The sequence below is a fragment of the Protopterus annectens genome, chromosome 9.part0, assembly GCF_019279795.1.
Source record: "Protopterus annectens isolate FY-2018-M chromosome 9.part0, PAN1.0, whole genome shotgun sequence".
Lineage (NCBI taxonomy): Eukaryota > Metazoa > Chordata > Ceratodontiformes > Protopteridae > Protopterus > Protopterus annectens.
In genome coordinates, this window is record NC_056743.1 from 1,944,978,836 (window position 1) to 1,945,001,378 (window position 22,543).

The 22,543-nt window shown below is 45.2% G+C and overlaps 1 protein-coding gene across 1 annotated transcript in view; it reads right to left on the reverse strand.

Moving 5' to 3' along the window:
* The window catches only part of TNPO2 (transportin 2), a gene marked incomplete in the record, with an annotated part of 2,382,582 nt that overhangs the window by 244,742 nt on the left and 2,115,297 nt on the right, over positions 1-22,543 (reverse strand). The window contains 1 exon segment of the mRNA XM_044084755.1: positions 18,607-18,681. Within this exon segment, the coding sequence (XP_043940690.1) occupies positions 18,607-18,681 (75 nt within the window).

Sequence of the window (22,543 nt, forward strand, 5' to 3'; positions counted from 1 at the left end):
GTGGCCGAGGTGTATACCTTTCCCCCCACCTTTCTAAAGCTCTGGAATCTCTCTCTGAAGGTAATGGATTTTTGGCAGTGGAGGCCTTAATTCCCTTGGGACCCTGTGAAATGGTTTCTGGGTCAGCCGCATGGCTTTTGTATAGGAATTGGTGTGAATGAGGAACCCGGTAATACCTGTCAGGCTTGACTGGAGCTGGAGGTAGAGAGTCTGGGTTGAGGCTGGCCTCTGAATACACATCATCTAGTATGTCTAAGACAGGAGGGATAGCCAGAGACCTGTGCTGAGGGAGCAAGAGGAAATCCCTGAGCCTTTTCTTGGAGTCTGAGTAATCTTGGCCTTCCCAGTGGAAGTCTTCCCTCAAGGTATGCAAGGTTTCCCCAAAAGAGTAGTCCTCAGGGGGGAGACAGAGGGAATGGACTCCTCTGCATCAGAATCTTCAAAAGAGGAGTATGAATGTTCCTGGTCTTCAGAATGTTCTGAAGTAATGGAGGCCTGGTCCGAAGAAGGGTATTCTTCCTCCACTCTGGGCCTTTTGTCCGAGGGGGGTTGGGAACCCCTGATAAGAGTAATCAAATCCTCAGCCATTTTGAGCATCTGCTTTTTAGGCATGGGGCCTTGAGAGGGGCCCTGTGGAGCTGGTCTTTTAGAATGCATGGCTGCTTTAGACTTAGTGAAAGCCTTAATGGAAAAAGAAGAAGGCCTGAAGACACCTTGAGAGGTGGCAGGCCTGTCTAAACTCTGAGTTCCCCCGCCAAGAGTGGCTTCGGTATCTGTAGTCGGGGTGTGGGCCGAAGAGCCTGCGACCTTGGGCACAGAAGACACCGCTAATGAAGTGCCATCGGTAGTCAGGGGCTGCGTAGGCGCCTCGCTGAGAACTGGAGCACCAGTAGTTGGCTTTAGCGTGGTGTCGGTAGAAGTCACGGACCTCGTATGTCGGTCCTTATCTTTGCGTCTTTTACTCAAAACTGGAGTCGGATTATCCGACGACATAATGTAATTAAACTTTTTGCCGAAATAGTGTTGGGTGAACTCCGCCCGACGCTTAATAGTGCGCCTGTTGAATGCAGCACAAAAACGACAGGCCGAGACGTCGTGGTCTGGGCCTAAGCAAGGAATGCAGAGGGAATGGAAATCCTTATGCGGTATTTGCTTCCCACATGAAATGCAATTATTAACTTTGTCTGACATCGGTCTAAGGCAAGAAAAGTTTCCCCAACGGGGTACTTAGCTTTCAAGAAGACTTCGTTGAAAAATATTCGTAATCTCAGGAGCTGGCCGACCGGCACTTGCGAACTGCTTCTGCTTCGGGCACCGCGCGGCAAGAAAGACTGAAGAAAATGGCGTCAGCTGGTTCTTTTATACCCCTGTCGCACTGACGTCAGGGAAGAAGCGACGACATCCGACGCCGGAACTGGACTTTGGAATTCGGCCAACCGAGGACCCGCCTGACGGCAGGAAAACCCATCTGTTATGACTGCAGCTGTATGTATGATGAACATCTGAAGGCCCCAGTTGGAGCCAGTAGTAATAAGGCAATGCCAAGTCATTGCCATCCAGAGAGAAAACAGATAAGATGGGGAGGGAGGGGAGGAATACTGCAACATGGAAGAGAATGACATCTATGGTCATAGCAAGTTCTTACACAACTTTTCTATGTCCTTCTATTCCTATGTTGCAGTATTCTGCATATGGTTGAGTGCCAAAGCTCACTGAGAAGGGATGGTTGGTATGGAAGAAGATTCCAGGAATCCATGCAGGATGGCCCTAGCGAACCCTGCCCTGGAGCTAGAGACATGGTCTAGTTTATAATGTTTGGTGAAAGTATGAACTGAAGACCAAGTGGCTGCCTCCAGGATAGAGATGGTGTCCAGGCCTTTGAAGAAAGCCCCCGAAGACGCCATGGCTCTAGTGGAGTGGGCTCTTACTGTATCCTGAAATGATTTACCATGGCGCTGGTAACAAACGGTAATGGCCTTGGAGATCCAAGTGGAAACAGTCTGTTTGGACACTGCCTTCCCTAGTGCTCTAGGGTGGAAAGATATAAAAATTGTTCAGTCTTTCTGATAGACTTGGTGTTGTGGAAGTAGAATCTAATTAGTCTGTGAACATCCAGAGAATGAAGTACTCTCACTTCTTCCGTGTGGGTTTGGGAAAAAAACAGGTACGTGGATGGCCTGACTGACAAAAGGTCATTGACTACCTTGGGCATTAAGGGAGGGTTTTGTCCCGAGGGTAACCCTGTCTTTATGGGAGATGAGAAAAGGAGGGGTAGCCATTAGCGCCTGGAGCTCTGATACCCTTCTGGCTGAAGTGATAGCCACTAGAACGACACTTTTCCAAGTGCAAAGCTTTACGGCTCAAATGGTGGAAGTGTAAGCTTTTCCAGCACATAGTTGAGATCCCAAGGAGGAGGAGGAGGTTTTTGGGGGGTCTGATATGCAGGACCCCTTTAAGGAAGAGCTTCAGAGGGAGTCTGGATGCCAAAGGGGGATCCATGGGTAGGCATGCAGAGACAGCAGACAGGTGTGCCTTAATAGAGGAGTAGACCAAGCCAGTCTGAAGCAACTAACAAATAAGAGTACTAGAGGAATGTCGCTTGTCAGTGGATCCAGTTGCTTATTTTAACACCAAGTAATGAACCTTTTCCATTTAGACAGGTACGATTTTCTAGTGGTGGGTTTCCTGGTCTCCTGCTGGTCACTGAGCACATTCTCATTGTAAAGGTCTATATGGTATCAGAAGCCTTTCCGCCACAAGGTCAGGTGTAGCAGTTGCCACTGTGGGTGGATTGGAAGTCCTTTTGCTGTGTGAGAAGGTCCACTCTATGGGGTAACTTGTGGTGATTGCCCCTGGACAACTGGAGTAAGGGGAACCAATGCTGTCATTAGGGAGTCACCAGCAAGATTTTCGGGTTGTCCTGCTGAATCAGTAGCAGTACCCTCTGAATGAGAGGAAAGGGGGGGGTGCATAAAGGTATTTCTCCTTCCATAAGATAGAGAAGGCATCTGTTGCCAGTGCCTGTGGGTCTGGTGTCCTGGTGCAGTATCCAGGAAGTTGCCTGTTGTTGGCAGAGGCAAACAGGTGCATTTGAGGTGTACCCCCCATCTGTGGACCAGGTCCAGGAAGAGATCCCTGTGAAGCATCCATCTGTGATTTGACTGTGCTGGTTCTGCTCAAAACATCTGCTTGGGTGTTGTGGAGTGAGAGGATGTATGCTGCTTTAAGGTAATTCCTCGAGACGTGGCTACTTCCCACACTAATATAGCAAGTCTGCAGAGCAGGTAGGACTTTGTTCCTCCTTGTTTGTTGATGTACCACAGGACTATGGTGTTGTCTGTGTATATCAGAAGAGATCCCTAATGGAGTGAATGCCTTAAGGGTTAGGAGGATTGCCCTAATTTCTCTGGCATTGATGTGTTGTTTTCTGTCCATGTCCAGAGGCCTTGTACTTTTCAATGGCGAAGAGTGACCCTCCACCCCATGTCTGAGCCATCTGCATGCATGACCTGAGAAGACTGAGGTGGTTGGAGGGGGAAGTCCAGGGTTGTGGTTCACCTAAGCTAACCACAAGATGTCCCATTTTAGGCATGGAAGCAAGGGTACAATGTGCACCAGTGGGTGGTTGCGCTACTTCCAGAAAGAGTGCAAGTACCACTGTAGTTTTCTCATGTGTAACCGAGCTAGGGGTAGCATGGGGATGGTAGCTACCATGTAACCGAGAAGCTTGAGGTACTGCTTTGCAGTCAGTTGAGAGGAATGTAAAATCTGTTGCAGGTGTTCTGTTACAGAACTCACCTTTGCTGGGGGCAGGCATGCCTCCATCAAGTGTGTGTGGATACTGCACCCTAAGAACACAACGTCTTAGGCTGGTGTGAGGTTGGACTTTGGGAAGTTGATTTGGAACCAAAGGGCCTGTAGGAGAGAGACCACGACACAAACTGGAGATGGGTTAGTAGTGTTTCTTGTCTGGCAGCCTGTAAAAGCATGCCGTCCAGGTATGGGAATATTTGTATCCCTTTTGTCCTGCAAAAGGCCATTACCAGAGCCAGAGATTTGGTGAAGACTCTGGGTGCGGCTGAAAGTCCAAAAGGCAAGACAGAGAACTGCAAATGTGAGGAACCCAATAAAAATCAAGTATTTTGTGTGTGTGGGTTTGATGGGAACGTGTAAATAGGCATCCTTGATGTCTAGTGTAGCTAGAAAGCCATTGTACATAAGAGGGAATAGAGTTGGCAGAGTTAGGATTTTGAAGGGTGGCACCTTTAAGGAAGGATGGGTCTCCATGGCTCTTCTTTTCTGGGAACCAGAAAAATCCTACAGTAAAATTCTCTTCCAAATTGGGAGGAAGGAAGTTTTTCTATAGTGCCCTGGTCTACAAGGGACTGCAGTACTGGTAGCAGGAGGGGCGATTGCTGAGCAGGAGGTCATGGCATGCCTAGTCTTAATGGAGAGATTATCCATGACCGGTAGTAACGGTCTTGGAGGATGGAGAGGACCCACTTGTCTGAAGTGATCCGATTCCAAATAGGAAGGCAATGGAAAAGGTGAGCAGACAGGAAGCAGTTGGTGGGGGGAGGCAGGAGTGGCAGGTAGTCAGACACTACCTGCCCTGTCCTGAAAGGGCGTCCTTTGACTAGAGGAGGAAGGTGCTCTAGTGCATGGATTTTTCTTTCTTGCTCGTCTGTGTCTAGCTTGAGGAACAGGATTGGAGTGTTTCCTGATAAACTGAGTTTTTGCAGGACAGTTCCTGTAAAATTTGGGTAGAGAAGAAACTAGCAGATGTTTAAGATCCTACATCTCTTTTCCTTTTTGCTGTAGTGATTTAAACAGGTCTGCTACTTTTGAGCCAAATAAGGCAGCATTGTCAAGTGGTGCATCACTGAGCTTAGCTCTGAAATCTGGCATGGGTTGCAAGCACAGCCAGGAGCATCTGTTAAGTGCAGAAGCTGAAGCTGCTGACCTTGCTAAGGATTCTGCAGCATCATAGCTACATTTAATTGAATGCCTGGTGACTTTGGACACATGGGCGAGTAGAGAAGACAGATGATTTGGCTTAGGAGTCTGGAATGTCCGCCAACAGTTTGGTGGCAGAGTCAAGAAGAGACGGAGCATATTTTGCTATACAAGTCTGACAATTAGTAGCTCTAAATGCCAAGGTGGATGAGATGTAAATCTTTTTGCCTAACCTTTCCATAGTTTTGCTGTCTGTCAGCAGGAAGGATGGTGGTGGTAGGCAGGAGTTAGGAAGTTTTGTCTGTGGAGACAGAAATGGTAGCTGGATCTGCAGGAGGACACTTGCTCAAGTGCTTAGCAGAATCTTGGACTTTGTACAGTCTGTCTGCTCTACGAGGAGCAGGAGGTTGAGAGTCCGGATTGAGAGATGCAGAAGAAAAGGCATCTAAAAAGGCAGGCAGTATAGGAGGAACAGCCAAAGGGCTAGGTGTTTCCATCTGAATGAGGTCATAGTACCTCTCTTGTACTTCAGACAAGTCAGTGGATTCCTGTTTGAAGTGTTTGTTCATTTTAAAAATAACATCAAAGTCAAATCTTCAACTGGGGAATCTGGGTCTATAGATTCTTCCTCTGGTGATCCATATCCCAAGGGTAAAGAAAGCTGTGAACTGTAACAGAGTGAATCAGAGGAATCTGAACAGATATCTTCTCTAGTAACTGCCTGCATTTTGACGCCTAGGATTAAGGAGAAGAGAAGATGCAGGGGGCACAAGCAACTGATGCAGGCCTCAGGGCCATGAAAGCTGAGAAAAGGCTTTGGCTAAAGGTCTGTCAGTCTGGAATACTTTCTGCTGGCTGAGAGATGCGTTTCCTTTTTTTATCTCAGAGTCCCAATGGGCACCTGCTTAGGAGCAGGCATCAAAGTCTGAGGCAAGGAATCTGAAGGTTCCCCTAAACACGCTAGTCCCCCACCCAGCATTCGAAACTATCACCAGAACAGCCTTTGCGGATGTGCTCACGGCCACTAGTAGCGCGGTTTCCTCAGAGGAACCCGCGACCTCCTGTGCGGTGGATCCAGGTCAGGATCCTGAGATCAGTCCGATGTCAGCCACAGGTTATGGATCGGTTGGAAGAGGCTCAGCAAGTGTTACATGCCACAAAGATCTAGCCTTTTTAGGCGGTTCAGAGGTGATATCCGATGAGCTCTCCATTCGCAAAGCAAGCTGTTTCAGACATTTGTTCTCCAAGTACAAATTGAGCGCATGCAAACGACTGTGCAACATTTTCAGAATAAACTCCTGGCAAACAGGGCAGGCCTTATAATCGTGTGACAGTCCGAGATGGAATATACTTATTTGTGGGTGTCTTTATGAGGGATCTGCCGGCCACACTGACATTTACCCTTTCTAGAGGACATGAAAAGGCAATAACACAAAAGGAAGGACTGAAACGGTCTCCAACAGGGTACTTAGCTTGAAACTTGAATCGGTCGTCAGCAAAAGCAGAACACCTCACTTACAACTGGCAGCTGGAAAGTTCTGAGAGCTGGTGCGTGTCGATGTCACTTTTATGGCCCATGTACTCTTGCCTAGACCTGTCGTCTCCCGCACCTAGGAGGGACGGAAAGCTTTTGAACACTGGCCTATGTACGCGAGACTAGAAGGGAAAAACCCATATGTAGAATACTGCAACACAGAATAGGACATCACTACAGAACTGTTTCACTGGCAACATGGATCACATCTGGGGGAGGGGTCCATAACCAGACATGTGGCCGAGGCATGCTCTTCAGAGAAGCATAAAAAAGGCCTGTTTTTATAAAGGTCTGACAGGTAGACCAGTTGCCTGCACTGAAGCTGGTCTTCCACTTTGTTAAGCAAGACTATGTTGAGTTTCCCCGCCTCCGCCAAAACTCAAAGAATGAGTCTAAAAGCGATGAGTGCTGAATCACACTAAAGCCTTAGTAACTGTAGGTTGACATCAATCTAACTCCAGATCCTGAGTCAACACTGACAAGCTGAGGCAACAGGACTTGTTCTTCTCTTAACAAGGTCAATAGTAGAAACACTGCTGCCTGAACCAAAATGGTATTGCTACCATTTTTAGTCTATCCTCTCATCTTGTGCAATACTCGGATCACTGTAAACCTCAATGTTTTTACTCATTTCCATTTGAAGTTTTTTCCCAAGTAAATTCAACTTTAAACCCTTAAAAAGCAATTTTGTGGACCCATCTGTATTGCAACCCATGTAAACTAAAACCTAATGTAAACCTGCTATTTTATTAGAAAAGTAAAAGTGTAACATTCTGTTTACTGCCTCTGAACCCGGGTCATGGCTGAAAAGGGTCCCTAGACCAATCCACCCATCCTGTCCCCAAACAGTAAATAAAACCAAGTAGGGATTGGATGAGAGGAAAAATGTACACAGATATGCCCAAAGTATGGGAGACGTCATCTACCTCTTCAGGACAGTCAACCAAGCAAATTCCCCTTACGGACTACTTCCAAAAACACGTCCCAGTTTAACATCCATTTGTTGGGGTCCACTTATGTTCTGCTCAGATTACTAGTTAAAACATTGTCCTGGCATTGGATAGACAGCTTTAACTCCTAGGCCAACTTCCACTGCTGCAGTGTCTCTACACAGCTAAGTAGGTGTGACCTGTCCACCCTACTTGTGATGCAAGACATTGCTAAAATACGGTCTGGATTTAAAATGTTCCATGTTACCCAGACAGATCTGGAGGCTTTGATGGCCTTTATCACCTGCCACGTTTTAATGCCGATATGATTAAATCTCTTGCATTTGCAACTCTCTCACATGGGCCACTCCAAATCAAGTTTGAGGAAGCTGCTGTGGGGTGACTGGGGGGAGGGGGCAAGGGCAGTTGGCCTCTTCTATTTTGAAGGAACACCCAAAAGTCTGGATATTTTTGCTCACCATGAGAAAATCTTTGATGCAACAGTGGAATGGGACAATGCAATGAATAAGCATGTACCACCTATTTAAGGTATTTGTTCAGGTTGTCAATCTTTCTGACAGCGAGTCAGAAAAAGAAAAAAAATCATCTTGCCCCCTGGGAGGAATAGTTTCTGTTACTCAGTAACCAACCCAGCAATGCGCAGAATGGGATAATGGGTCTTTGGAAAATTTACCGATAGGTCCAAGTACTAGAAAGAGTTGACTGTGGCTAGTAGGGAATACTGATGGCCTGAAGGAAAATTATCCAGCTAAACAAGGCTAAATGTTGACACTATCCTTAAGAAAAACTACTGGTGGCCAGACCACTGGTCCACAATGTGGGTGCAGTAGATAAGCCAAAACACCAGGTGGTGAATGAGATTCTCCCCATACTATGAATCTTGGAAACTGCCTAGTCACCTTGGACAAGGGTATATGAAAACAGGTCTATATTACAACAGACTGTTGAAAATAGAGAACACCCTTACCTCGACACAGTTTCTTGAAACAAAATCTCAAACAGCCAAAACAGCGATTTTTTTTCCCAGGGAAAAAAATTGCTGGGCCAACAAACACACAGAATAAAATGGGGGGCTTTGCCACTCCCCCCACACTTAAATATACCAACGCTGAGATCGCACTACAGTGAAAGAAACTCCAAATTTCTGACAATGGCCCAGTTTTCCCCGGGGGGATCCCTGTTCTGGCTGTTCGAGATTTTGTTTCGAATCAACTGTGTCGAGGTAAAGGTGTCCGCTGTTTTTAACAGTCGATGTTAAAATATAGACCCTATGACAAAAGGGGTCTTATTTTAACATTTGTTTACTGGGAAATTGGAACAAAGCCAGTTTTCAGCAGAGGCCAGGGGAGAAAAGTGCAGTTGTGTACACTTACCATAAATGTAGATGTTTGAGTGTATTCACTGTTGCAGTTATCCCTGCCAGGGCAGCCCTTGGCCGGCCCGACTACCAAAGACTTAGTATTTCTGGGTCGGTTGGTGTCGGGGGATTGACGTCAGGTCGTCAGTAGTATAAAGTGAGGCAGCCAATGCCATTACATCAGTTTTTCTTGCCCTAACCTGTCAGGAGCCCCCAAAGTAGGCCATGTTCTGGTGGAAGAACCAAACCAGTGGAAAATAAATACCAATATGTCCCTTGTAAGGAAAAGAGAACAAGGAAAAATAGTAATAAAAGGAGAAAGAGAAAGAGAGGGGGATGGAGGGAGGAAAATCAGGACTGCAACAGTGAATACACTCGAGCATCTACATTTATGTTAAGTGTACACAACTGTACTATGTTCGTGTTTCACTGTTGCAGTCATCACAAAGTACAGTTGTGTACCTACCATAAATGTAGATGTTAAGAGTGTATTCACTGTTGCAGTCATTACTCTTGGGTTATCCTGCAGGCAGGCTACCCGCAGTCGGACAGAATTCCAAAGTCTAGGTCCAGCGTTGGTTGCTGTTGCCTCTTCTCTGATGTCAGTGTGCCAGGGGTATAAAAGATGCAGCAGACACCATTTTCTTCTGTTTTTCTTGCCCCAGATGTCAGGTGTCCCCAAAATGGTAGGCTAAAAATATTATGCCAATAATTATGCATGCAGTAAAAAACATTTCCTTCATCTACAAGCAAATACACCACATAGGTTGTATAAGATAAAGTATAGGTAAGTCCCAGCAAAGAAAAGGGGAATGGAGGGTGGGTAACCTGGACTGCAACAGTGAATACACTCGAACATCTACATTTATAGTAGGTACACAACTGTACTATGTTCATCGTGTTTCACTGTTGCAGTCATTACTCCTGGGTTGAATCCCAAAGCTAAGGCTGGGCCTAAATAGGATTAGGAGAGGCTATAAGGCCTTGCAAAACTGCAGTGGCGAAGCCTGCTCTGGATTTAGAGTAGAGAGGTAAATGGTAGTGCTTTGTAAAAGTGTGCACTGAACTCCAAGTTGCAGCCTCTAAAATGTCTTTGGTTGGTACTCCTCTGAGAAAGGCTGCTGAAGTGGCTGCTGCCCTGGTGGAAATAGGCCTAATGCCCTTGGGCACTCCTGTTGCAGGCAAGGAATGAGGGTAATTAATGCTTCCAGGCTTTGACAATGTTGAGTCCAGACACTTTTTAGGTACCATTGAAGTTTCCTCGTATGCAGTCTGACATATGGAATTAGCAGAATGCAGGATGCCATGAAGCCCAAAGCCTGCAGAATTTTTCTTGCAGATAACTGGGTCTTCGTTGCCAACATTTTGAAGTAAGAAGTTAGTTGCCTTTGTCTGGCGGGAGATAAACCATCTGGGCAGTTGTATTTAAGCTTGCACCCAGGAATATTATCTCTTGAGAGGGTACTAGTTTTGATTTATTTTTACAAACACCAGATGCTTTATTAGAGTGTCCTTGTTCTCTGTTTGTATAAGGCAGTTGTCCAAGTAAGGATAAATTTGAATTCCTCTTTGTCTGCAAAATGCAATTACTGGTGTAAGGCATTTTGTGAAGACCCTGGGCGCAGTAGATAAGCCAAAGGGCAGTGCAGAGAATTGGTAGTGCATTGAGCCAGCTATGAATCTGAGGTATCTTCTGCAAGATTGTCTGATTGGTATATGCAGGTATGCCTCTTTTAGGTCCAAAGTTAAAAGCCAAGCCTTCTTGCCCAGCATGGGCAGAAGCTGCTGGAGAGTTAACATTCTGAATTTTGGAACGTCCAGAAATGTGTTTAGAAAAGACAGGTCCAGTATTGGTCTCCAGGCTTTGTCCTTTCTGGGAACCAAGAAAAGTCTTGAGTAAAATCCTTGTCCCTGCTCTTGCTGTGGTACTTGCGGAATGGCCCTCATTTGCATAAGGGGCGAAACTTGTTTTTGTGCCTCTGCCCATTGATTGTGTGGCAGGTTTGGCATACCTTTTGCCTTTGGCAGGGTGTGAAAGTGGAGCCTGTAGCCATGGGACACTATATTCAATACCCGTTTGTCCTGGGTGATCATGTGCCAATTTTGAGAGAAAAGTGCTAGTTTTCCCCCTAAGGGGGCTGCAAGAAGATAAGTGCTTGGTGCTGGCAGAGGCAAGTCATTGGGACTGTTTCCTGTATGGCTGTGCTTTGTCTTCTCCACTTTTGGAGGTAGAAGCGCCCCACTGTTTAGGCCTGTATGAGCCCTGGGGCTGGGATCTGCCTCTGGGACACCTGTATCTGCCTCTCTGTGGCCTGTCCGACACTGGAAAGGACAAATTCTTTGTAGGCCAGTTCCTGCTAAATGTTAGTGGCTGAACCTGTAAGAAATCCTTTACTATTTGCATAGATTTTGCTTTGTCCTCCATTTTCTTCAAAACCTCCTCTGCTTTAACACCAAATAAAGAGGAGCATCTAATAATTTTGCTTTAACATGATTAGGCAGATTTTGTTCCTTTAACCAAGCATGCCTCCTAATGACAGAACCCGTAACTGTGGCCCTGCAGGAGGCCTCCAGAGAATCAAAACCACATTGCAATGTATGCTTTCCCACTTGTTCAGTTGCATGCAATAAATCCTGTATTTCCTTATTTTCTGTACAATCAGAATTAATCAACATTTTCTGTTTTAACAGTGATATTAAGTATTGCTTATATTTAATCATATGAAATTGACAATTTAAAGCCCTCACAGCCAAAGCAGCAGAGCAGAAGTGTAAACCTTTCCCCCCCATCTGTCTAGTGCCCTTGAATCCCTGTCAGGAGGGACAGGGTTTTTTGCAGTAGCAGCCTTAACCCCCCTTAGGACCCTGAGAAATAGTTTCTGGGTCAGCAGCAGGGTTTTTATAAAGAAATTTATGTGAAACAGGAACCCTGTAGTATCTGTCTGGTTTAACAGGAGATGGAGGTAAGGAGTCTGGAGAAAGGCCGGACTCTGAAAATACATCTACAATGTCTAGCACAGGGGGGATAGCAAGAGGCCTGTGCTGAGCAAGTAAAAGAATCTCTAAGCCTTTTCTTTGATTCTGAGTAATCTTGGCTCTCAAAGTGGAAGTGCTCCCTCATGGTATGCAGGGTTTCCCCAAAAGAATAATCCTCAGGAGGAGAGGCTGAAGGAAAGGATTCTTCAGAATCCTCATAGGGAGGAAGAGAGTATTCCTGTACAGAAGAGGAGTCAAGAGGAAATGGGAACCTGATCTGAAGTCAGTCTCTTGCCTAGGCCTCTTGTCAGGAGGGGGATGGGAACCCCTGATCAAGGTAATAAGGTCTTCTGCCATTTTGAGCATATGTTTCTTAGGCATGGAAGTCTGTCATGGAGAATGCTGTACTTGTTTCTTTGTCTTTAAAGCTGCTGTAGTCTTTGCTTTTGAAGCAAAAGTAGGCTTTACATATAGCTGTGTAGGTCTGAAAACACCCTTAGAAGCCGATGCCTGCTCAGCGGCTCCAGACCCATCTGAGGGAATGATTTCAGAGTGTTCAATACCTTGAGTATCCAGAGGCCTAGCTGGCTCCACGTGGGAGTCGTCAGCGGCCTGTGGCTCTGAGGTAGCGGGTGTCAGGGGCTGCGAAAGTGCATCACTGAGAACCGGCGACTGGCTTCGTGGAAGCCTCGTCGTCGGTTTTGGATCTCGGATGCCTGTCCCCTTTTTTCTTGCGTTTTTTAGAAACTCCGGTCATCAGCTGCTCCGACGGCATTAACTAATTGAATTTTCGGCCAAAGTAATAAGCAAAATCAAACAGACGCTTAATAGTGCGTTTGTTGAATCTAGCACAAAACCGACAGCTAGCAATGTTATGATCAGGGCCTAGGCAAGGAATACAGTAAGAATGATAATCCTTATGAGGTATTTGCTTCCCACAAGAAATACAATTGTTAACTTTTTCTGACATCGGTCTGGAGCAAGAAAAAAGTTTCCCCAATGGGGTACTTCGCTTTAATGAAGACTTAGATCTGAAATTCGTCTGTGAAAAACTCAGGAGTCTGCCGACCGGCACTTACGAACTGCTTTTGCTTCGGGCACCGCGCGGCAAGAAAGACTGGAGAAAATGGCGTCTGCTGCATCTTTTATACCCCTGGCGCACTGGCGTCAGGGAAGAGGCGACAGCAACCGACGCCGGACCTAGCCTTGGGAATTCTGGCCGACTGCGGGTAGCCTGCCAGCAGGATAACCCAAGAGTAATGACTGCAACAGTGAAACACGAACATTTGGGTAGATTCCCAAAGCTGAGGAAACGGGTGGAGGCAGTCAAGGAAACTAGGGGCTGGCTAGGATACCCTGCAAGACTGCAGAGGCAAACCCTGCCCTGGATTTGGAAAAGAGAGGCAGGTGGTAATGCTTGGTAAAATGTGAACAGATGTCCATGTTGCAGCCTCCAGGATGTCCCTGGTGGGGACACCTCTGAGGAAAGCTGCAGAGGTGGAGGATGCTTTGGTGGAGTGTGTCCTGACCCCCTTGGGCTTTCCATGCTGTTTGTAGCAGAAATTGATCCAGTGTGCTATCCATTTGGAAATGGTTTGCTTGGAGATGGCTTTGCCTTCTGTCCCTGTAGCAAAACTAACCAGCAAATGATCAGACTTTCTGAAGGATTTAGTTCTGTCCAGACAGAATCTGAGCTGTCTGTGCACATCTAGAGTGCAGAATCCTTTTCCCCCCTTGTTCTGGGGATTAGGAAAGAAGGGGGCAAATGAATGGATAGGCTGACAGCCACACTGGACACCATCTTGGGCATGAAGGATGAGTTACTTGAGGGATACCCCGGTCTGCATGGATGATGGAAGGGTTCCACAGCCATGAGACTCTTCTGGCTGAAGTGATGGCCAGAAGGAATGCCATCTTCCAGGAGAGAAATTTTAGCACTGCCGAAGAAGCTGGTTTGAAAGGAGGCAGAGTGAGTTTTTCTAAGACAAAGTTAAGGTCCCAAGCTGGTGTTGGTGCCCTTAAGGGGGGGGGGGGCTCAAGCTGCTAGCCCCTCTAAGGAACTGTGATCAAAGGTTGTGAGAAATGGGGCTGCTCATTGGAAAAAGGAGCAGAACTAGCAGAGGCATGAATTTTTAGAGAGGAGAAAGAGACCACTGTGTAGTAGGTCAGCTAAGTAGTCCAGGATGAGAGGGATGGAGGGCTGTGCCATATTGATCCCCTTAGCCTGGATCCAGGTGCAGAACCTTTTCCATTTGTGTGCATAAGGCTTCCTGTTGCTAGGGTGTCTGGCCTCATGGATAACATCCAGAACCTGTTTACTGAGGATGGCAGATTGGTTAGGAATAAGCCAAGCTGCCAAATTGAGTGTCTGCAATTGGGTATGCATGAATTCCCCTTCCCTCTGGGTTAGGAGGTTTGGTATCTTAGGAAGATGCCATGGAGGCAGCGGGGACAGGCTGCGCAGCAAGGGATAACAGTGTTGTCGGGGTCAGTCTGGAACTATTAGAATGTTCCTTGGTTTTTCCTCCCTTATTTTGAGCAGTACCTTGGGGATGAGAAGTAGGGGAGGAAAAGCATAGACTGAAAGGTTGACCCAGGGGAAGGACAGGGCATCCACTTTCCAAGCCATGCAGTGATGCTCCCTGGTGCAGAACTTGCTGAGCTGATGGTTGGTGTGGGATGCAAAGAGGTCGATCTTCAGGGTTCCCCATTTCTGAGTTATTAGGATGAAGGTACTCCTGCTGAGCTGCCACTCGTGTGGTCCAGAAGGTTTCTGCTTAACTGGTCTGACAGGGAATTGAGAGAGCCTGGTAGGTATTGTGCTAACAGGTGTAGCTGCATGGAAGAGGCTGTGAGCCAAAGGGTCATGGTCAGCCTGCATAGAGGATAGGAGCCAGTCCCTCCCTGCTTGTTGATGTACCACATCACAGTGGTGACTGTTTTGATCAGGAGAACCCCTGGAGAAAGAAGGGGTTTGAACGCTATTAAGGCGTGCTGCACAGCCATCATCTCTTTTTGACTGATGTGCAGGGGGATTTGCTGTGGGCTCCATTGGCCCTGTATGCACCTGCAGTACAGGTGTGCTCTCCAAGCATAGTATGATGAGTCTGTGGTGAGGGTCTGGGTAGCGGGGTGTGGGGAAAAGGGTAGTCCCTTGTGGGAGCATACTGTTGCCCGCCAAAGAAGTTATTTTTTTTGAGGCAAGGAATTATAGGTAGAAGGGTTTCCAGGTCTTGAGAGTGTTGACACCAAAGGCTCTTTAGGTACCACTGAAGTTTCCTCATATGCAGTCTGGCATATGGAATGAGGAGTATGCAGGATGCCATGAACCCCAGAGCTTGCAGGATTTTCCATGCAGAAAGCTGGGGCCTGGTGGCCAAGTTCAGAGTAGGTCATCAGGAAATTTTGTTTCTTTGGTGTAAGGTATGCCATCAGGGATGCTGTGGCCAGACTTGCTCCCAGGAAGACTATCCTTTGGGTGGGCACCTGCTTTGATTTCTTTTCGTTGACTGTGTACCCTAGGAAGGTTAGTAAGGTCTTTACACAGGCCAGGTGCTTGAGCAGCTTTTCCTGGCTGTCTGCCTGAATAAGGCAGTCAAAGTAGGGGCAAATCTGAGTATTTCTATGCCTGCAAAAGGCACTGGCCGGAGCCAGGCATTTTGTGAAAACTCTGGGAGCAAGTAGATAACCGAAAGGGAAGCGCAGAGAACTGAAAGTGTTGAGATCCTGTCCTGAAGCGGAGATATTTTCTGCATGATTGCCTGATAAGAATGTGGGGGAAAGCCTCTTAAATCTAGGGTGGCTAGCCAAGCGTCCTTGGAGAGCATGGGTATCAGCAGCTGGAGGGTGAGAGCATTATGAATTTTGGGATCACCAGAAAGGTGTTTAGAATGGATAGAGGATGGGGCGCCAGGTGCCCTCTTTTCTGGGCACCAGAAAAAGTCTGGAATACAAACCTTGGCCTATCTGTTCTGCAGGAACGTGTTCTACTGTCCTCATAGGGAGCAAGGAATAGATTTGCTTTTGAGCCTCTGCCCAATGATTTGGTGGAAGATTGGGCGGTGGCTTAGAACGCTCTGTTTTTGAAGTGGAGGTAGTCCACTGCTTTTAGATATCTGCATTCCCTGGGGCGGCTGTCTGGGGGACTCTGTTTCCACGGGTCCTAGGGCTGGACCTGTTTAGTCAGAGCAGGAAAGGACCAATGTTTGGAGGGGCAATGTCTGCTGAATCTAGGGGGTTGTACCTGTAAGAAATATTTAACTGTTTGCACAGATTTTGGTTTTTCTTCCACCTTTAAGACCTCTTCTACCTTAGTGCCAAATAGGTTATCTTTGTGCAAGGGGGCATCCAACAATTTAGATTTGACAGGGGTTGTTCCTTAAGCCATGCATGTCTTCTGACAGATCCAGTGACTGCTGTCCTGCAAGAAGCTTCTAGGGCATCAAAACCACAGTGCAAAGTGTGTCTAATTACTTGACTTGCAGAATGCATTAAATCCTGTAAATCTTTAGATTCTGCCCAAGCAGGAAAGGAAGAATTTTCTTGTTTAAGCAGTTCCAATGTATGTTGCTGATATTTAAGCATTTGGAACTGACAATTTAGTGCCCTGATAGCAAGGGTAGCTGAGGTGTATACTTTTTTACCCCATCTAATGCTTGGGAATCCCTGTCAGAGGGTGTGGGATTTTTGGCAGAGGTTGCTTGAATCCCTTTTGGCCTTTGAGAAATGACCTCAGGGTCAGCTGTAGGATTTTTGAAAAGGTATTTGTGTGAGTCAGGGACTCTGTAGTACCCCCGTCTGGTTTTCTGGGAGCAGGAGGAAGGGTGTCAGTCAAGCTGGATTCAAGGAGCATCATCCACCACATTCAGAACTGGGGGGATGGCCAAGGGTCTGTGTTGTGGAAGATCAAGGAATTCCCTGAGTCTCTTTTTAGACTGGGGGTAGTCCTGACTTTCCCACTGGAAATGCTCCCTTAAAGTATGCAGTGTTTCCCCAAAGGAAAAATCCTCTGGGGGAGAGGCTGAAGGAATGGAATCCTCTGCATCAGAATCCTCATAAGTGGAGAGGGGTTGCATGTCTTCATAGTCAGATGTATCGGATTAGTCAAACTTGTTCAAACAGAACTACTAGGGACAGATCTCTCTTCCTTTCTGAGGGGGTAGCTTGGCTTCCCCTGATAAGCATAACGTCTTTCGCCATTTTAAGCATCTGAGAGTGATGCAAGGAAGAAGGCGTCTGAGTGTGTAGTCTGTTTCTTGGGTGTGGTTCGAACCTTGGGCCTAAGGAACTCTGTTTCTGGTAGTCACGAAAGACTACGTCAGTTTGTGTCGAGATTCAGTGGTGCGAAGGACTTCCTCTGAAGCTGGTGCCTGCTCAACAGGTCCGGACCCATCCAAGGTAGACACGTCTGCAGGATCCTTCGATGAAGAGTTTTGTGGCATACTGGACTCCAAAAGGGTCGCAGTAGAGGCCTGCAAATCAAGTGAAGTGGGCATCAGGGGCTGCAAAAGCACCTCACCGAGTACCGGAGGACTGACGACTAGCTTAACGGAAGCATTGTCAGTAGGTTTGGACCTGCGCGGTCCATCTCTGTCTTTAACTTTACGCTTTTCAGGAAGATCTGCTGTTGGAAGGCTTATCGAAGCCATATCGGAATTAGAGGACTGTAATCTAAAATACCTGGCTACAATAAGGGCCTGACGACGGATAGTTCTGGCATTGAACAAAGCACACAAGCGACGAGGGATGTCATGGTCTGGGCCCAGACAAGTTACGCAGTAAGAGTGGAAAGTCTTGGTGTGGTATTTGCTTTCCACATACACAAGACAATTAACTTTTTCTGACATCGGTTAGTGCAAGAAAAAAGGATCCCCAACGGGGTACTTAGCTTCAGAAGATCAACTTCAATTCGGAAATGGAAACTCAGGTAGCGGCCAACTGGTACTCGTGTGAACTGCTTCTGCTTCGGGCTCCATGGCAAGAAAGACTGATGTAATGGCGTCGGCTGCCTGACTTTATACTACTGACGACCTGACGCGTCTGGAGGGGTCACTCTGATGTAATGAGTTAACACAAGTCGCAACGTCTGAAATACGGGCTTCCCAACACTTACAACAACTAAAGGTAATTGCAAAAGGCTCCAACAGCTGTTGGGGCCTAATAGGATCTAACCAGCCATTGTCACCAGTTTAGTACATTAAAATCTGGCTAACAGTCATTACTATACTTGAATTCAGACATCTGGCCAAAAGCTGTTAACAGCTACTCTAAAATTACTGGCTATCACCATCAAACCTTTGATGCAATTTTGTCTTGAGGTGCTCTCACAAAGGGAATCCCTGGACTGTTGGGCATAATTTTCCAATGAGGTACTGCTAATTTGGAATACCTGTTAAGAGGGATCCTTCCCCACAAGTAACTTCTAATTCCCCAGTCTCTGCAGATGGATGAATTGGTATATAAATCCGCTTTCAACAGGAACTAATGCCAACTGAATGTGAAAATACTTCAGCATCAGCTTCACCACCATTCCTTTGGGAACATTATATACGATGACTGGGGGGGGGGGGGGGTTCAGACATATCCCCAAGCGAAGAAAAGATTTAGGCAATATCCAAGTTTTCCTGAGCCCAAATTGCTATTCCTCCACTGCTTGAGATATTGGACTGTGTTCCTTGGCACGTATTTACAAGTGGAATCCCAGACACAATTACTCCAGGAAAAGGCTCAAACCTTCACAAGAATAACCCATTTGTGCAGTGTTGCAAGTATAGCAATTTTTATGCATGGTAATTATTACTTAAAACATGTCCGAAACTAGTAGATTATCTCACCTTGTAAAACATATCTTTCAAGTCTTCTTTAGGATTCACCCAGGAAGCAACGGCATCACAGAAAAAGATGAAGTCCTTCATAAGGAAAACAGGCATGTAAAAACATGAGCACATGTATGAACTATAAAACAAACATTTCTTGTACGTTTTAGCAATAAAACTGATGTACAAATCTACACCACAAAAAATTCTCTACATTACACACACACCAATCTCAAATACACAAATGGTGTCAGTCCAGTAAAACTTGACAGTAGCCATATGGCCTGCATAAAGGAGGAAGCAGTACTCCCCCCATGGTTTAAAAAAAAACATGTTTAAAAGGTGCAAAATGACCTTTTGTTTTTGTATAAAGTGTCTGCATGCACCTTTATGCATTTATACACTTATAACAAATATGTTTTACACCCATTTATAAAATGTTCAAAATTGCTTCTGAACATGGAAGACTAAATGTACTGAGCCCTTTTTATGGCCGGAGTATTTATTTATTTATTTATTTTATTTTACATTTGTTAACCGGGCTAGTCTGGCTGGATATATTTCCATTTTCAGCAGAGGCCCGAGGAGAAAAGCTCCACAAAGACATAATAACTATTACATAAGATGCAAAAGAGAGCAGCATACAAAGTATTCTATATCAGAACAATATTATACAAAGAGTCAAACTTATAATAGGCACAAATAAACAGTTGTACAAAAGTGTACTTATGGCTCTTTGAAAAGCAGAACACAGGCATTATTTAAAATATTCAAACATTATAAGAAAGAGAAAAGGGTGTTTAAGGACAGCTAAGTAAGTAGGATAGATTATATTAGAAATTTCTAGGAGTCTTCAGTAAACTGAGTAATATAATTAGGAATGAGAAGGATGAAGGAGAGGTAAGTGATAGAATAGTGAGAAAAAAAGTAGAAAGGTAGCAAAGATCACAGAGATCAAGGGTAGTGGGATGAGCTAAAATACATGGGTTCAGTCAGGGTTAAGGCAGGGGCATAGCCAGTGTTTACTAAGGTGGAGTCTAAGGTTTTGTTTGAAGAGGACAGGAGATAAAATAGAAGTTAGTTCAGTGAGCAATAAGTTCCAGTGTTTACCAATGGAGTTAGAAACAGGGAGTCACCAGCCAGATTATTGGATTTGGTAGCAGAGACTAGGAGTTTGTTAGAGGAGCGGAGAGAGCTCAGGTTAGAGTAAGGGGTGAGGAGGTTAGAAAATGAAGGAGTGTTGTTTGGCAGATAAAAGATTTGTGGATGATGGGAAGTTGAGAAAGAAGCAACATGTTTTGTAATTCAAGCCAGTGAATTTGTTGTAGGTTCAGGCAGTGATGTGTTCTGAATTGATTACCAGTAACAAATCTAGCTATACTATTGTATGTAGTGGTCAGTTTAGTAAGATTAGTTTTCTTTAGGTTGGTGTAAATTGGTGAGGCATAGAGAAGAGTGGAGATGAGATGAGAGTGAGCCAAAGTAGCTTTGGCTGTTGGGGATAGGAATGTTTTAATTCTATAGAGGTACTCATGGTTGGGCAGGATGTGCTTATGTCACTTTGGGTTCTAGCAATAATTACGCTTGATTAGTGTAGGTAAGCGAATATAAATTAGTTGTGTAACTGTTAACTGTTGATTACCAGTTTGACAAAAAAACTAAACAGCTTGGCAATTAAGTATGCTAATGCGCCATCATTAGAGCTGGAACCCAAAGTCATGCAAGCTTTTTCTGCCCACCCATTATTCAAACACTTTTCAGTATGTTTTTTACTTCTGTATTTGAAAGCCATCTTTAAAAAAAAATAAAAAAGGCTGCAAAATACTTCTTTCCACACACAAAAAAGTGTTTGTATACATGAACACTGTGAAGAAAAGTTTTTGTTCCTTTAAACATGACAGTTAAGACCACCCTTAATCCCAGAAAAACACAGTAAAACCCAAACAAAAAAAAAACATCAAGGAAGGAAGATGACAAAGCAAACTCATGGAAAGATGATCCCTCCTCCACAAGCAGAAATTTAGCTGAATACTACTCTGCAATGGTTTGAAGACTGGATTTAGATAGGCAAAGCTTCAAATACCATTACATTATCTCCATTTTTAATTCAGTTAACTCGGTCATTTGTACAACTGAACTTCCCCTAGTCACTCTGTTGGCTTTTTTATTTAAACTACTTTCAAACTTTCCTAGTGTAGTCTACATTCATATTCAAACTATCAGCAATAATGTTATAGCTGTTTAATTGCACAAAACCAAAAATCAGCTGTAAAATTTTTCAAACAAATGGAAAAGGAGCGAGGAATTTTGTCTACCACTCTCCCTATGGAGATTTTTTTTAAACTGCAGTATCAGCTGTGCTGATCATTTCATAAGCTGCACCACCACCTCAGTCACAAAGCACAGATGAATTCCCTGTGCACCTTTACACAATACTTGTGTTTTTGCACTGAGAATCCACTGAAAATTATTCATGTCCAAATGGACACAGCTTCTATAACAGCAGATGCACAGATTTCATAAGAGTCTACCATAAAACATGCATACAGTAATTTCTACTATAAGCACAGAAGGGATTACCAAATCCGATCTGCAAAACTCTGCAGTGAAACTATTGTGATTGTTTTCTTACAAGATCCCAGTTTAAACAAAATAGAGTGTAACAGCTTAAAACAGTCAATGTCCTACTGATCTCTTCTGCAGTATTCCTGACATATACGTTGGGTTTAAAGATGGACACATGAGCGTGGTTCCTCAGATCATCTCCAAGCCAGCGGCCAGAAGACTACCAACAGAGAAGACTGGTCAGCTAGGAGGGGTGTAGCTTGAATTGGTAAAAATCTCTCATGTACCTACATAAGAGAAAGGCTAGAGCAGAAGTGGGAGAAACAACTGAAGATGGGATTATGAGAAGAAGGGATGGAGGGTGGGATGCAATACCACAACTGTGTTCAGTAGGACATCTGTTAAGTTCTTTCAACTGTACCACTTCCTGACAAAAATCACTATTTACAGTATTCCTGACATATGGGCTATTCCCAGAGCTGAAGGAGGAAGGAAGGAAAGAAAGAAGGGCTGTTGTCTATTAATAGTCCAGAAAACACTGACCTAGTGAATGTTGTCCTGGACCTGGAGAAAGCATGAATTTTGTAGAGTTTGGTAAAAGTGTGCACAGAGGACCAAGTGGCTGCCTCCAAGACAGACTGAGTCTGTTCATTTGTGAAAAGTTCCAGAGGAAACAACTGTGCTAGCAGAAGGTGCTTTAAGGAAAGGTATTACTGTAGTGAGTAGTAGAAAGTAATAGCCTTTAAAATTCAGCATGCAATAGGTTGGAGACTGGCTGCCCCAGCTCAAGGGTCAAAGGATGCAAACAGCAGACCGGTCTTTCAGAAGGATTTAATTTTGTCCAGACAAAATCTAAGTGGTGTCAATGTCTCTAAAGAATGCAAGAGTTTCTACCCTGCTCTGGGGATTGGTAAACAAGATGGTACAATAAATAGCCTGACTGACAGCTTGTTCACTACTTTAGGCATGAAGGATGTCGAAGTCCCGAGTAACCCTGCCTGTGAAAATGAGTACAGGGAATGGCAAAGACAGCTTGTAGCTCACAAATCTTCCTGCTCAAGGGGAGGGCCAAAAGGAGGATAATTTTCCAAGTACAGAATTTCGGAGAAGTGAAAAATGATAGTTTAAAGGGAGACAGAGTACTTTTTTAGCACAATGTTAAGATCCCAAGGATGGAAGACAAGCATATTAACCCCCCCAAAGAAACCCAAGTCCCCTGAAGAAAAGCGTGATCTCCTGTCTAGCCTTAAGTGGTGGGTCAAGAGGAAGGCAGACATCAACAGCAGACAAATGAGCTTTTATGGCCAAGTATGCCAAGCCTGATCAAAGAAGCTTGCAGAGGTACTGCAGTAGAGTCGAGACCTGTGCTAAGAGTGGATCCTGTGTCTAA